Consider the following 16,412-nt stretch of genomic DNA (forward strand, 5'->3'; position numbering starts at 1 on the left):
CTCCGAGGCCGAGCTAGTGAACAATTTTTACAAAGGGTTGACTCAAGACCTTCGGCTTTCATTAGATGCGGGGTCGGAAAAAGGTGCCTTAGACATTTTGGGGCATAAAGCGGCTAAGGAGCTAATTAAGGAGATGGCCTCGCGAACTATGGAGTGGGGAAGTGATAGGCAATTGAGAAAGGGCAAGATCAAGGATTCTAATGCGGTTTTGAATGTGGAGGTTAAGGGAATGCTAGATGAACTCACCCAACAAGTTGCTTTGCTAAATTCAAAACCTCCAAGCTCCGATATGAGGCAAGTCTTGTCTTGTGAGTTGTTGGGGAACAAGGGCACACTCCCATTGGGTGTCCCTTGATTTCACCCCTCCAAGAGGAATGTTATGAGCAAGCAAATGGAGTTTGGGAATCCACAAGTGCAAGGCAAGGGTTCAATAATAACAACAACCAATTTGTCAATGGAAAAAGAACGCACCCTTTCTTGTCTTATGCTTCACAAAACATTCAAAACCCAACCACTTCCCAACCTCAACAACAAAGATTCAATCAAAACTCTCAATTCCAATGGCAAATTCCACCCGGTTTCCAAGGAAAACAATTTGTCACCCAAAACCAACAACCATTTGGGGGTTTCAAGGGACAAAATTTCAATCAACAACCAAACCAAAATTTCCAACCTCAAAACCAAAACTTCCAAACCCCTCAAAAACCATCTTGGGAACAAGCCTTTGAACAATTGGTGATTGCAAACCAAAATTCCGACTCAAAGCTTGATAACCACATTACCTCAAAAAATCGGGTTAATGATGAAATACGAGCATCTCAAAAGGCTACGGAAACTCATGTGGCCCAAATTTCTCAACAATTGGGTCAATTGGCTCAAAATCCAGGGAAGTTTCCGGGTAATACGGTTAAACCAAGGGAGATGAATGCGGTATTTTTGAGGAGTGGAAAGCAATTGGAGGAGGTTGAGAAATCTCCTAAGTGGAAGAGGAAGAGGGTGACTAGTGAAGTAGTGAAAAAGCATCCGGTTGAAGTTGTGGAAGAAGATGAGATTAGGGTGGAGAAGTCTAAGGAGGTGGAGATGGTTGATCCTCCAAAGCAAGATGAACCTATTGTAACTAAGGCCAAAGAATGTACTCCACCACCAAGGGAGTATGTAGCACCGGTACCCTTTTCACAAAGGCTTGCAAGGCCTAGGCTTGAAAATAAATATGAGAAGTTTGTTGAGATCTTGAAGGGAATGAATGTCACGATTCCTTTCCTTGATATGATTACCGAAATTCTATCTTATGGTAAGTTTCTTAAGGAACTTGTCACTTTGAAAAAGAAGAATGGAGAGATGCAAACCATCAACCTCTCTAAGGAATGTAGTGCTATTCTTACTCACACCAACAAGCTTCCAAATAAGCTAGAAGATCCGGGTAGCTTCTCAATTCCGTGTTCTATCCAAGGAGTGGCTATTAAAAGAGCATTGTGTGACTTAGGGGCTAGTGTGAGCCTCATGCCTCTTTCAATCTTCAAAAGGCTTGATTTGGGAGATTTGAAACCAACTAGAGTTTCACTTCAACTAGCCGATCGGTCGGTTAAATTTCCCATTGGTGTGATTGAAGATGTACCCTTGGTTGTTGGCAAGCTTGTCATACCATGTGATTTCTTTGTCATGGATATGCCCGAGGACTACAATGTGCCTATTATCTTGGGGCGACCTTGTCTTGCCACCGGTGGAGCTATGATTGATGTGAAGAGTAGCAAATTATCTTTGCAAGTGGGTGAAGATAAAGTGGAATTTGAACTCACCAAGTCTATTGAAGCTCCATCTTTAGGTGACACTTGTTGCATTGTGGACATTCTAGAGAATCCCATGGAGGAGCATGACCCAAAAGCTTCCTCTATGGATCCTTTGGAAACTTGTCTTGTTAATGGGTATGAAGTTGATGACAAAGATGTTGAAACTCTTGCATATGTGTGGATGTTGGATTCCGCTCCAATTCATGAACAAGCTCCCAAGTTTGAAATGTTGGAAGTTGGTAAGAGGGAGGAGAGTTCCACGCCTCCTCCTTCGGTTGAACTTAAACCTCTTCCCTCTTCTTTGAGATATGAATTTATCGGTGATAATTCCACTTTTTCCGTCATCATCAATAGTGAACTTGATGACACCCAAACCTCAAAACTACTTTCTTTGCTCAAAAGGTTTAAGGGTGTCCTTGGGTACACGATTGGTGACCTTAAAGGGATTAGTCCCTCTTTATGCACTCATAAAATTCTACTTGAAAATGAGGATGCATCCTCCATTGAGACGAAATGACAAAAATGAGGAATGACGGTAGTGCGAAATGACAAAAATGAATTGATTCCCACTAGAACGGTAACCGGGTGGAGGATGTGTGTGGACTATAGGAAGTTGAACAAATCCACCCGGAAGGATCACTTTCCTTTACCGTTCATGGACCAAATGTTGGAAATATTAGCTCAACACAACTACTTTTGCTTCTTGGATGGCTACTCGGGATTCTTCCAAATCCCTATCCATCCAAGTGACCAAGAAAATACCACCTTTACTTGTCCATTTGGCACCTATGCATATAGGAGGATGCCATTTGGGCTATGTAATGCACCATCTACTTTTCAAAGAGCTATGATGTCCATTTTCTCCGATTTTGTTGAACAAGAAATGGAAGTCTTTATGGATGATTTTTCGGTTGTTGGGAAATGCTTTGAAAGTTGTTTGGCAAATTTGGAGAAAATTTTGAACAAGTGTCAAGAGTCTCACCTTGTGCTTAATTGGAAGAAGTGCCATTTTATGGTACAAGAAGGTGTTGTGTTGGGACACATAGTGTCCAATCGTGGAATAGAAGTTGATAAGGCTAAGGTTGAGGTCATTGCTAGTCTCCCACCTCCCACCAATGTCAAGGGGTGAGAAGTTTCCTTGAACATGCGGGCTTTTATCGCCGCTTTATCAAGGACTTCTCCAAGATTGCGAGACCTTTGACCGAATTGTTAGCCAAAGATGCTCCTTTTGTGTTCTCTAACCGATGTCTTGATGCTTTTAATAGGTTGAAGGAAGCTTTGACAAGTGCTCCAATCATACAACCTCCGGATTGGAACTTGCCATTTGAGCTAATGTACGATGCAAGGGATCAAGCCTTAGGCGCGGTTTTAGGCCAAAGGAAGCATGGAAAGGTGCATGCAATTCATTATGCAAGCAAAACTCTTGATGAAGCTCAAACCAATTACTCAACAACAGAAAAGGAACTCTTGGCGGTAGTTTTTGCTATGGAGAAGTTCCGGACCTATTTGGTGGGAGCTAAAGTGATAGTGTTCACCGATCATGTTGCTTTGAGACACTTGCTCATAAAAAAGGAGTCCAAGCCTCGGTTGATTAGGTGGATATTACTTCTACAAGAGTTTGACATGGAGATCAGGGATAAAAAAGGAGTTGAAAATGTGGTGGCCGACCATTTGTCGCGGTTAATCAACCTCAATGTTGACAATGGGCTTCCTATCAATGATTATTTGCCCGATGATCACTTGTTGTCCCTAAGTTTGGGTGAGGTGCCATGGTATGCGGATATTGTCAATTATTTGGTCTCCGGGATAATCCCATATGATTATGACTCACATAAGAGGAAGAAATTCTTTCATTATCTAAGGCAATATTTTTGGGATGAGCCTTGCCTATATAAATCTTGTGCGGATGGGATAATTAGGAGGTGCATTCCAAGTGAAGAGTTGAAGCCGATAATCTCACATTGCCATGATATGCCAAGTGGAGGGCATGGTAGTTCAAGAAAGACCGCCGCAAGGGTGCTCTAATGCGGTTTCTTTTGGCATACCCTATATCATAATGTGGCAACCTACGTCAAGGGGTGTGATAAGTGCCAACGAAGCGGCAATATTTCAAGGAGGCATGAGATGCCAATGAACTACATCCTAGAGGTAGAGTTGTTTGATGTATGGGGGATTGACTATCAAGGTCCTTTTCCATCATTCAATGGGAATAAGTACATCCTTGTTGCAGTGGATTATGTGAGCAAATGGGTTGAAGCTATCCAAACAAAAACTTGTGATGCAAAGTTGGTAACAAAACTCATGGAAACGATCATATTTCCAAGGTTTGGGGTTCCAAGAATTGTGATTAGTGATCGTGGAACGCATTTTCGGGAAAGGACTCTAGATGCTCTTCTAAAGAAACATGGGGTGCAACATAGGCGTAGTCTTGCCTACCACCCACAAGCAAACAGACAAGCCGAAATCTCAAACCGTGAGATTAAGATGATTCTTGAGAAGACCATGAGCCGGTCAAGGAAGGATTGGTCAACTAAGCTCAACGATGCATTATGGCCTTACCGGACCGCTTTCAAAACACCGATAGGAACTTCACCGTTCCGGTTGGTGTACGGAATGCCTTGTCACTTACCGGAAAGCCTTGTCACTTACCCACCAAATGACCATTGCCGACTTTGGGCTACTACTTGGCCTACCTTCACTCCCGGGGGGAGCGACTTCCACATCTAGGAGGACGACCCATCGGGCTATTGGGAATAATTTTTGGCAAATGTTGACCCGAGAGAAGGGTGGGTTTAGTGCGGGAAGCGAATATTATTCCAAGATTCGCAACCCTACCATTAAGTACTTTGCCCGAATTTTGTCCAATTCCTTTTTGCACTCCCCCCGGACCCATTCGAATGTGAGTGCTCTTTCACTTCAACTTATTCATGAGGCCCTCTATGGTAATCCCCCCACTATTGACCTACCGCTTGTCCTAACTTTGCATTTTGAAAAGATTAGAAAAGACTTACCCTCGGGGGTGTCTTGTGGGGGTATTGTCTCTATCCTAGCTAGGATGTTGAACCATGCTGTGTCCGATCTCACCCCTCTAGATGATGAGATCAAGCTTGAAGCGGGGTATCTTTCCATGATTGTTAGAGAGACTCACTATTGGCTTTGCCTTATATCTCCTTTGAGGGCACTACGGGTCCCAAACACCCCTAGAACCATGATCCATAACCGTCTAAATTGGGAAATGCCTCTAGAGGAGGGGGAATACAAGTGGGTAAAGAGGGAGAAAGGGGAGTCGGGAGGTTATTGGGATGTGGCTCACTGTGATTTTGATGATGACACACCACGTTTTGAGAACGGCCTTAATGAACCGGAGGAAGGGAGTGAGGAGGATGATCAAGAGGAAGAGGAAGGGGATCCACCTCGGTCACACCCTCACCCCCAATCTACCACCGGTAGCTCTTCCCAACAAGTTCCTTTCAACCCCTTCTACTATGACCAAGCTTCCTTCACTCGATTCAAGCAACAACACAGTGAAATACTCTCTTCGTCACAACAAGCCGAGAGCCTTGCCCCTCAAGCCTATGCCACCGCGTTGGAAGGCAAAAACGTGGCATTGGCTAACCAAGAGATCATAAGACAAAATGCCCAAAGAACCGTAACTCTTGAACAACAAATGAGCAACATGCACTTGAACTACCTAAACCCTATGTTCACAAACATAATGGGTTATGCTCCCCCCGGCTATGACTACAACGCACCCACCTTCATGCCCCCCAAGGATTACAACCCGTACCAACCGGCACGGTACCCACCTCCTCCCTCGGGGCCTTATCCAAACCAATACTATGACCCTAACCGCTACTACGATCCTAGCCAATACCCCCCACAACATCCACCACAATGAACATACTTGACTTCTTCTAAGTGTGGGGAGGGTGGGTTAGGTGTCTTGTTTGGCTTGTGACATTTGTGAGTTAGTGTGGGGAGGGTAGTCCTTGTGCATAACACGGTATTGTTCTCGGTTTGGGTTTTGTTTATCCTTTTGACTCTTGGACCGGCTTGTTTTGATGCTTTAGTAACAAAAATTTGCTTGTGAATGAGATTTTTGAGAAATTTTCCTTGGCCTCGTAATCACACCCTTGATGGAGTCGGGTGTTGTTCTTTTGCTCCCCAAATGAAAATCCAAAGCCTTCGGTATGCTCCCCATATTCAATCCAAATTTATTTGACTCTCCCACATATCCAAATGTAGTATATTAATTTTTGCATTTAGACTATTTTTTAATATATTTAATATTAATCATCATTTAGTTTGCATTCATGTAGGTTGCATTAGGATTTACATTTTGTACTATATCGTCACATGTAGTTGCATGCATTATTAAAAAATAAAAAACGCAAAAACATGTTCTTTTGTTTCTCTACATGCCCTCCCATGTTTATAAATAAGTATGGGGAGGGCCTAAAAAAAACAAAATTTCAAAAATATGCATTTTAATTTTCTTATTTCCTCCACACATTTATTTCCATTTGGATCTAATGTAAATAAATAAGTGTGGGGAGGAAATTCAAATATTGAAAAACACCAAAATATGTTATTTTTATTTTCAAAAATCCAAAATACAAAAATATGTTCCTTTCTTTTTCCTATTCACTCCCTATGCTTTTGTCCATTGAGGACAATGTACATTTCAAGTGCGGGGAGGGAAATATCCACTCTTGTGAATATTTGTTTATTTTTGTTAATACTTGTAAATTTGAAAAATTTCAAGAAAATGCCTAAAAATTGAAAAATTTCAGAAAAAATTCCAAAAACATTGCATTGTATATATATGTTGTTTGTTGGCTAACCATTGGCATAGGCATTTACCATTTGAGGCAAACAGGAGACTAGAAGACCGCTTGGTATACACGTTCTTTTCTCTTTCTCCTTTTCCATTCTCTCTCTTTTTATATTGTTGTATAATATGGAGGAGGATGGGTTTTTGTGCCTTGGATGTTCCTTTGGGGAACTATTGGATTGTTGGTGTTGATGTGTTGTTAGGCTTAGTCAACTTGTTGCATGTCTATGTTCTTTTTTTGTCCAATTTTCGCATGCATATGTTCTTGTATATATATGTTTTTCAAATTCAAGCTTTGCATCCGTTTGTGAATAAAGTTTTTAAGGAAGAACATGGTCTAGGAAGGGAACCAAGTACCCCCGTGATGAGTTATGCGTCCAATTGTTCCTTTCCCCTCCCCGTGGCTTGCACCCGTGACCTCTTAGTTAGCCGAGGGAGGTGGGCTTGGCCAATGAGTTTAGACCGATCTTGTGAGACCTAGGGCCGTAGACTAGACCTAGGGCTCGACTTAACCACTCAAAGGTAAAGGTAGAGCCTCCTAGGGTGGGTACATTCATACCCCGCCTTCATCTAGGTTTGAGAGTAGGCCTCCTCGCGAGACGTGTCACATCAAGACGCATAAGTGTGTCATTTCGTCCTTAGACCATGAAATTGCATTACATTTTTGTGCACAAGTTATGAAATAAAATTTGTTTTCACATGCATATGAACCTCACATAGCCAAATTGCCTTGTTTTGTCCCTTCCATTATCTCCCTTTTTGATTCACCCCCTTTGAGACTTAGCCTTTCCATTTGGCAAACCCACCAAAATAGCTACATTCCATAACCACCCTTCCTTGATCAAGAATTGGTAGGTTTTGTAGTTGTGTTGTAGGAGGTGATTTGGGTCATGATGGTGGATAGCATGCATGTCCACTTGAGTCGGAATTTGGTATGCATTTGGCATTGTATATAAATAAGAGGTTTTGAAAAAAAAATGAAAAAAAAAACAAAATAGAAAAGTGAAAAAGTCATGAAAAAAAAAAAACTTACTTGAGTTGTATATATGTCAAGAAAAGAAAGAGGCAAGCAACACCCCTCCTCATCATTGAACGGGGTAGAAAAAGCCGTTGCTAAATAAAAGGGGAAATTGATGTTTTTCCAAAATGAGTCGGGTTTACACTTTTTTTTTGCATGGCTTGGGAAACCGAGTCTTTGTTAGGGTGTAGACGTTACCATTTGTTGAAATAAGAGGAGTACTTTTGAATTTTTCCAATTTGAGTTGGGTTTATGCAATTTTTGCATAGTTTTGGTGATCCATGCTATGTTAGGGCATAGACGTGTCTCATGTGTTGCAATAAGAAATGGGTTACGATGTGTCGGCAATTCTTGATTTGAACTCCACATATCCAAACGGTGCTTGCACCAATCCCGTTTTGTCCTACTCCCTAGCCCCATTACAACCCTTGTTTCATATTGTGTGCATTGTACCATTGTTTGCATTTTATTGGACATAGGACGGTCTTACACATTAGATTGCGGCACGTTTTCGCTAGTCGAGTTAGGAGAGTGATTTTGGTTACTATTTGTCACAAAAATCACCTTGTTCTTTCATTGAGTGACGAGTGAAAACCGTGAGGATATCGTTGCCTAGGTTACCTTAGTCATGGGTCTCATGGTCGAATCTCGAGTCGGTTTTGTAATTCTCGGCGGACTTGCCTATTTCCCCTTACCCCGCTCTTGAATGTGTTTCTTGAGCATTGGTCACACTAGGGTTGCTTGAGCCATGCTTAGGGGGTTGTAACCTCCGTTGGAACTTCTGAGACGGTACTCCCGACCAAGACCATGTTTTGTTGCTTGAAAATCCGGCCACTTAGATGAGGAAAGTGGGCCATTTCTGTTAGATGCATTCTATTGATTGATTATGTGCCTTAATGATTGACGCATCGCAATTTTGTAGCAAGACCCAACTTGCCTTGCAATAGGGCACTTTCCCCTCATGAGTGTCAAATTGTGAGTTGAAGGGGCGTTGACTGCGCTAATACTCGTTCGGATGTTATTAGTTAGAATAATTAAGTGGTGCTTATATTATGCATTCACTTTAGGATTGGAGTTTTGACTTATATTGCATTTTGATCATACTTGAGCTTACTCGAAGACGAGTAAGGGTTTAGTGTAGAGAGATTTGATAACTACGTTATCGCCCCTTCATTCTTGTCAAAAATCCTTGCTTTAGTCCTAATTTTGTGTGCATTTAATTGATAATTACTCGAGTTTATGATTAATTTGCCTAAATAAGTCTCACCGGATTATTTGCTAAGCTTTTTGTAGTGTTGCACGCTTCCCCATGCAAAACCGATCAACATTTGGTAGCCAAGGATCAAGATTAGCCTTGTCGGTGTATCTCCTTCCCCTAGCCAGTGTATTGTGATCAGGCGCGGTGCAACTCAAGGGTAGTCGGTGTATCTCATTTAGTCTTGTCGGTGTATCTCCTTCCCCTAGTCTGTGCATTGTGATCAGAAGCAGTGTAATTTTGGCCAGCCGGTGAAACTTTGTGAGCGGGCGGTGTAACTTTCCTCCAGCCGGTGTAACTAAGGGGCAGGCGGTGTATCGATACACCGGCTGGGAATAGTAACCGGGCTGTTTTTGAGAATTGTTTATATTTTGATGTTTTTAAGCCCATGATATATATAGAAAATGGGCAACCTTGTAAGAACAACTTTGATAACACTTGTTTTTGGATCAAAAATTGGTTAGGTAGAGAAAATTGGGAAGAACATTGGATCTCACCTTGTTCTTAGTTTTGTGAAGAAATCAATTCAATCAAGTTATTTTCTTTCTTCTTTGTTGGTATATTTCCTTTTCTCATATTTATTTCTTTGCTTTAGTTGTTAATTTCATACTTCCTTAGTTTATACTTCCCTTATTTTTGAATATTTACCTTGCTTGTGGTTAAAGTTACTTCCTTTTTATTTGATTGTTGTTGTTTTCACTCTAGTTCATCTTTCCTTTGTTCATCCTTGTTATTTTCACCCAAAGATTTAGTCTTTGATTTACTTGAGTTAAAGATTGGATCTTTGAGTTGTTTTTGTTAAAGATTGTGTCTTTTAGTTTAATCATCCTCATTATTAGTTTAAATTATCTTTCTTCATCATTATTGTTGGATTGTTGCATGTTTAGAAGTAGAATTCATCCTCCCACTATGTTTATGCTTAAAGACTCCATCTTTATTGTTTATCTTGCCTTTAGAAACATGATTAGTGAGTAGTCTTCTTCTAGGACTCGGTTTGACCCGGTATGGGTAATTTCACTAATTAATTCTCATTAAGGCTAATTTGTTGGGGGAAATTGGTGAGGGTAGTTTAGAGAAATTACATGTTTAAGGTTTGATTTTTGGGTAGTGTCGACTTGTGACCCTTGTCCACCAACGAGAGTTGGTTTGGTTGTGAATTGGATACCCGGAATTCGACCTTGTCACCAACTAAGGTTGAGACCGAAAGGGAGAACCGAGGGAGGGTACCTCTAGACTAGTGTTTGAAATCGACCTCCGAGAGGAGGAGTGGGATGACTCGGAATATGATGAGGGCTTAATGACCTTGACCAAATACTAGGCTACCTTGGAAAAATGCATGTTTTCGGGGTTGTTAGGTGTTGAGTTAGGGGTACCGACTTTCGAACCCGAGAAGGGGGTTAGTTGGGATAACTAGTGTCCTATTGCGAACCCAAGAGGTAGGTTCTAGGCGAATTAGAGCCATCTCCCCCTTACCTTTCTACCCCTTTTGATCAGCCGAGAGAATTAGCATGTAGAATTACGTATATTCGTGGGAGAACCGAGTTCTAGTCTTTCCTATTATTTGATCTATTCTTAATCCTTTAGCTTGTTCTTTGCTTGTCTAGTTTGCAGCCTTTTAATTTGGTAATTTAGTGCTAGTTCGTTACAACCTCTCTATTTTATTTCGACTTAGCTAAGCTCGTGAATTAGAACGATTAGTAGTCCACCTACTCCTTATGGGATCGACCCTCTAAAGTGTACAACGATAAAATCGTGCACTTGCGTGGTATTACTTGATACCATCAGGCTGCGGTCACCCACTGGCGGAGTGGATTAGCTGTTGCGATGGGTAATCTGGCAGGGCTACACACTTCGGTGTGTAGTCGGTTACTACGGAGGATGATCAGCCGGTTACATTGTTTGTTTGTCTTATCTTAATGGAATGGTACTGACCCCGTGTTGTTGTTTTGTAAAACCTACGGTGATCCATTCGGGGATGGTGAGCAGGTTATGACAGGTACTGCAGATGTTTAACTTTGAGTGACCATTTCTCTTGGTCACGAGTTTGAATTTTTTTTTTCAAATCACAGTTCTCGGAAAGACGAATAATTTGAAAAAAAAAATCGTCACATGCAGATCTCAAAAGCACGAGTTATGACCATTTAAAGTTTTCTGGATCAAAATTTAGGGTACTTTGTGCAAAATAGCAAATCTCAAGGGCACCTTGTGCATTTTCCCAAAGTGTTATGTGAAATAATTGCTATTTATTTCTTTGTCGTGATCTCCACGTAGTATCGGAGCCAGAAAATTTCTCTTGTGACCGTGTGAGGTCATTTATAAAAAGTTAAATACAATAAACTTTGTCAATGTGACATACCATAAATTATAACTTTACGTTTGAGATCGGCATATCCATCATAAACATAAAATTAGCGAAACATTAGTCACGTCTACACCCTACTACACAAATAGAGTGTTGGTACTCGTTTTATCTAAAAATGGATATGTTCGTCTTAAGGGAAGGAAATTGAATATAAATATTCTTAACAATTCATAAGAGTAATGTTCAAGAGATTTTCGTTGTCTAATGAAAAAACTGAATAAAAAAAAAAAATCAATTTGAACAATAAAAGAGAGAATGTATAGTACGTAGTTGGACTATCTAGTTGTATAGTTTACATTCAATAATATGGCACAACTCCTATATTAGATAACACAAAATTTCATTATAGACCGCACATATCCGTCTATAACTAAAGACGGGCTAAATACAATACCACATTCCATATATGACAGGCAATAAGTGGGATGGTGGGGTCAAAAATGTCACCACTTTGAAGTTATTTGACCCGTCTTTAGATATATGTACGTCAAGTATAAATGAGTATGATGGTGAAGCAGTCCGTTACTCCCTTCATCACTATTATGAGAAGGCTATGGAGATCACGATGAAGAGATGTACTATAACTTCAGATAATACTTGCTTACATTCTTCATAAAAGAACCGTAATACACACACAATTACATTATTGAGAAACAGTCAGAGGTACACAGCATCACATAACACATAACACAAACAGAAACAGTCGAGGTATAAACCATCACATTAAATCTTAAAGGCACACACATGAAATAAATGATTGGAATGGAGGGAGTACGTAGTATATAGACTCGAACGAGAGCCTAGTTGCCAATGCCATGGTGATGGTCATCAATCTCTTTAGCTAAAGTAACAAGGGCATCCATTTCAGCAGTTGGCTCTGGCAAACCAGGCTCCTTCTTCTCATATTCAAATGTCCAAATCACTTTGCTTGTTTCGTTGCTCACAGGAACCGCTTCAAAAGTGACAATAAGATAGTTATACTCCTTCATTAGCTCTCCTTCAATGCACTTGAACTTCATCACCTTGTTTTCTTCATCTACCACTTCCAGTTTTTGCTTTATTGTTTTCCTTTTTCCATCTATATGTGATAAATATATAATCATAATAATTTCACGTTAATTTATGATGATACAATAATTATTACAGTACAAACATACAATGTACTTGTTTAAGCCATTTCTCACCCCTCTTAGCATGTCAAATACAATATAGGGGGTAGGCGGATATGATGAACCCGTGACCTATTGTCACAACATTCCAGTCTTAACTATTCATAAGTTGTTAAATTGATCTTAAATGTACTCCTTGTCAAAAACGGCATAAAAAGAATTTAACGATATAAAAGCTAATACATACACCATACATAATAGAAAACATATTACGGAATATTAGGAGATTACCAACAGTATAGGTCCACTCGATGGTTGATCCAGGAGTACCAAAGGCACCTTCATGCAATTCACATCCTTGAACAAGGTCTCCGTTAACGTTAGGAAGATGGTGAGGCTTATTTGCAAGGAAGTCATGGAATATATCACCGGCACCTTCTCTTATCTCAACTTCTCCGACTAACTTTCGCTTTAAAAGGCCTGCCGATGCTGCCATAGCTTAATAATACTAAGAATAATAAGCTCAAAATTTAGAAATATATGACTATATAATGTAACACAAAATATGTATCGAATGAATGTAAATAGCTTTGTTGTGATGAAGTTTTCTACCAAATGGACCTCCCTTTTATAGCCGTGATGAACTGGAAGATATTGTAAACTATTTGGCTCATCTTCGATGTGTGTAATATAGAAAAATAGATGTAGAATATTTGAATTATTTGTTTGTTGCTAATTGGGTAATGGTTGCACGTAAAAGAATCACCTGAATTGCGTTGTAGACGACTTTTTTGTATCCAATTATTAATCCGTATGTGTTTTAATTTTAAAAAAGTATAGTTTTAAGTTTTTAAAATTTGTTCAATCTTCGTAATAAATAGAGAAGATATGAAGTTGATCTCCTTTGAAATAAAAAAATGACGTAAATATTGTAAAGAATATTGCCTAGAATCAATATATACCATTTGCATCAAAAACAAAATCAATATATATCATCATATCTTTTATGTATCTTTTAATTACATTCAATGTATCATTGAAATTGAAATTATTTCGACCATTATCACTTGCATATATCACATATGACAGCTAGTTTATAGCAAATTTGTTTTCCTTTCTACTCCCCGTCCTGGTTATGTGTAATTATTTCCTCCAAATGTAAACAAATAACCGAAATGGAGGGAGTCTTTGTTTACTCTCTCGTCCCGGTCATTTGTTGTCCTTTGGTTTTGGCACAAATACCAAGGAAATGGGAGAGGGCCAATTACTAAATAACAAGTGAAATAAATTGAGTGTGAGTGATCAAATTACTAATCAAATTCATTATTGAAAATTTAGAAGCCATGGAATATTGAATGAAAATGTTCGCAAATTCATTCGCTATGAATATTTGTACCCAAAAAAAAAATTCATTCATTATGAATATCACGTTTAACCTGTAATCTCCATACTGCACCATGCAACCCTAAAGCAGTGTATTAAATCATTGTAATTATTTGCTTTCTCCATGTACGTTTATCAACTTCCATAATTTTGTATTACTCCATCACTTTTAATCCTTTTGTACTCACATTGGAGATATAACAATAAATTTGTGAACATTTTCATTCAATATTCTATGGCTTCTAAATTTCCAATAATAGAAGATTTACTTAGTTGCTTTCTCATGGACAAACAATACTCTTTTTCTAGACTTTTTGCCATTATTTTGAATCCATTTTTGAAATAATGGTCAAAAATAAAATATTTGTCGTTTTGGGTCGGTTTTGAAAATATTTGTCAAAATGGTGTCCACGTAGGCTCGGGATTTCTGGACCTAAAACACGCCACTACAAATGGCGTGTTTATAATAAGTAGGGAAAGAAACTTCATTAAAAAATGGACTAAAACAAACACGCCATTGGGAATGGCGGGTTTCGGAGGGGAAACACGCCATCCCCTATGGCGTGTCTTGTGTAAATTTTTTTTTTTTTTTTTTTTTTTTTTTTTTTTTTTAAAGTTTAGTCAGTTGAATAAAAAAATTGTTGTAAAGACACGCCACTACTAATGGCGTGTTTCCTTCACAAAACACGCCATTAGTAGTGGCGTGTTTCAGGTCTAGAAATCCCGAGCCTACGTGGACACCATTTTGACAAATATTTTCAAAACCGACCCAAAACGACAAATATTTTATTTTTGACCATTATTTCAAAAATATTTTTCCATACCTTGCTCTTCCCCCCAAAAAAATAAAAAATCAAACACTCTCTAATTCTCTTCCTCACAAAGTTAACTAAATCCGTCAATTGATTACTAAAGCATGGGCGCTAATTCTCATGTCGATCAAGTAATTATTCTAATTTATTTACTTTATTAACTATGTTATACTTTGTACCAACTTAGGGAGATTAAATTAATTTGAATTAATGAAATTAGGGTTTAGAAATAATTGTCAATGATAGCACGTAAAAAATCCAGATAGGTTTGAATGGCTTATGTTTTTGAAATATGTGCAATCTTCATGATAAAGAGAGAAGATATGAAGTCAATCCTCTTTAAAATAAAAAATAAAATTTATATGAGTTATTTCTTAGAAAACGAATTTTCCGCCTAACCACAAAACATGAAAAAAAAATGAATTGTCTGAGTGTGTAAAATCCTACTTTAATCTTGTTTTATTTCTCTATTATAATTTTTGTAAGAATTTATGTCATAAGTATGCTCAAATCATCCTTTAAATTCACTTTTTAAAACTCTTTGACGGAAACAGCAGAGAAAAGACGTGGGGAAGAATCGCATGAACTGATGCGCCTTCTGGAAGGCCATAGAATCTGCCTTCAGTTGCTGCACTTCTTCTTCATCCTCGGGGTTTTGTTCCTTTCGTCTTTTATTTTTTTCCTTTCTTCGTTTTTTCCCCTTATTAAGTCTAATAATTTTCAAATTAGTTTTTACTTAATCTTATGAAATCTTTTTTCGACATAAATCCCTTATTATCAATATTTGCGGGTTTTCATTATTTATTCAAACCCGGATTTAAAGAATTTGATTTTTCCATATCGAGTCGTTGTTTTTCATCTTTATACATGCTTTTAGTCTGTTTTCCAGTGTTAATTTCAATCTTTACTTTCTTTAGATTCATTCAAAGTTTCGATCTTTGTAAATCCGACATCGTAAATTGTTTACATCGTTGTTAATTCGTTTAAATTCCTTTTAATCTTACTTGTGACGATATTAGTATGCATAATCTGACTTAGTCACTTCTATTCGAGTTGTATATCAATAATCGACATAATTTGACCAACGAACAATAACTAACCCGCGGGTTTAACTTTCACAGTCAGAACCCAGCTCTAGAACAGCCGCAACAGTTGATGCGCCTCTTCCACAGGACGCACCAATTGTAGCTCCTGTTCTGGGTTGGTTTTTGCCTCTGGACTCTTTCTCGTTTTGATGTAGGCTTCTAATTAGGTTTCCAATCGACTATTATTCATATTATCACTCTTAATTCGACATATTTTCATATTTCTTTTTATTTTATTTTCTTTTCAACTCCTTTTTGAGCGTATTTATGATGTAAATTCAATTTAATTCATTGTAATCAATTGTTATTTATTTATTGTATTTGTTTATTTATTTCAGGTAGCTCTTGTATGATTTATTTATCTGGCACATTCACATGCAATCAACCTAAATCCCAACTTTGACCCCAATTGAGTGCTAAATTGTTTGCCAACCCACATAGTATATATTCACATGCTAGGTTCAAAACATGTTTGTTTCATAGCATGCAGTACAATTGACAACATATCGAGTATAAATAACTTCCCTGATCATTAGTAGAGGCCGCTATCGAGGCGGGCGCGATTAGGTGTTCGAATAAAAGAGCTTCCTGATACGAGTTGGATTGAAAAGAAGGGAACTCGTATAGGTGAAGCAGAAACCAATGAAACTGAACAGCCGCTGGTACTGTCTGAATATCGATTCTTGAATGAATCTGATCAAAAGTAACAGTCTTTGAGACTGTCTGTGGAGATTTTTATTTGTAAACGAAAACAAAGTAACAAGGAT

At 38.6% G+C, this 16,412-nt stretch overlaps 1 protein-coding gene across 1 annotated transcript; it reads right to left on the minus strand.

Moving 5' to 3' along the window:
• Nucleotides 1–11,840: 11,840 nt before the first annotated feature.
• LOC141595632 (MLP-like protein 31) lies at nt 11,841–12,965 on the minus strand. The gene is made up of 2 exons (XM_074415593.1): nt 12,657–12,965; nt 11,841–12,334 (listed from the first exon to the last, which is right to left on the minus strand). Exons 1-2 carry the CDS (start codon nt 12,859–12,861, stop codon nt 12,057–12,059), a joined length of 483 nt encoding a protein of 160 aa, XP_074271694.1. The 5' UTR covers nt 12,862–12,965; the 3' UTR covers nt 11,841–12,056.
• Between the last annotated feature and the right edge of the window lie 3,447 nt (nt 12,966–16,412).

The sequence above is a fragment of the Silene latifolia genome, chromosome 8 (assembly GCF_048544455.1).
Source record: "Silene latifolia isolate original U9 population chromosome 8, ASM4854445v1, whole genome shotgun sequence".
Classification (NCBI taxonomy): Eukaryota; Viridiplantae; Streptophyta; class Magnoliopsida; order Caryophyllales; family Caryophyllaceae; genus Silene; species Silene latifolia.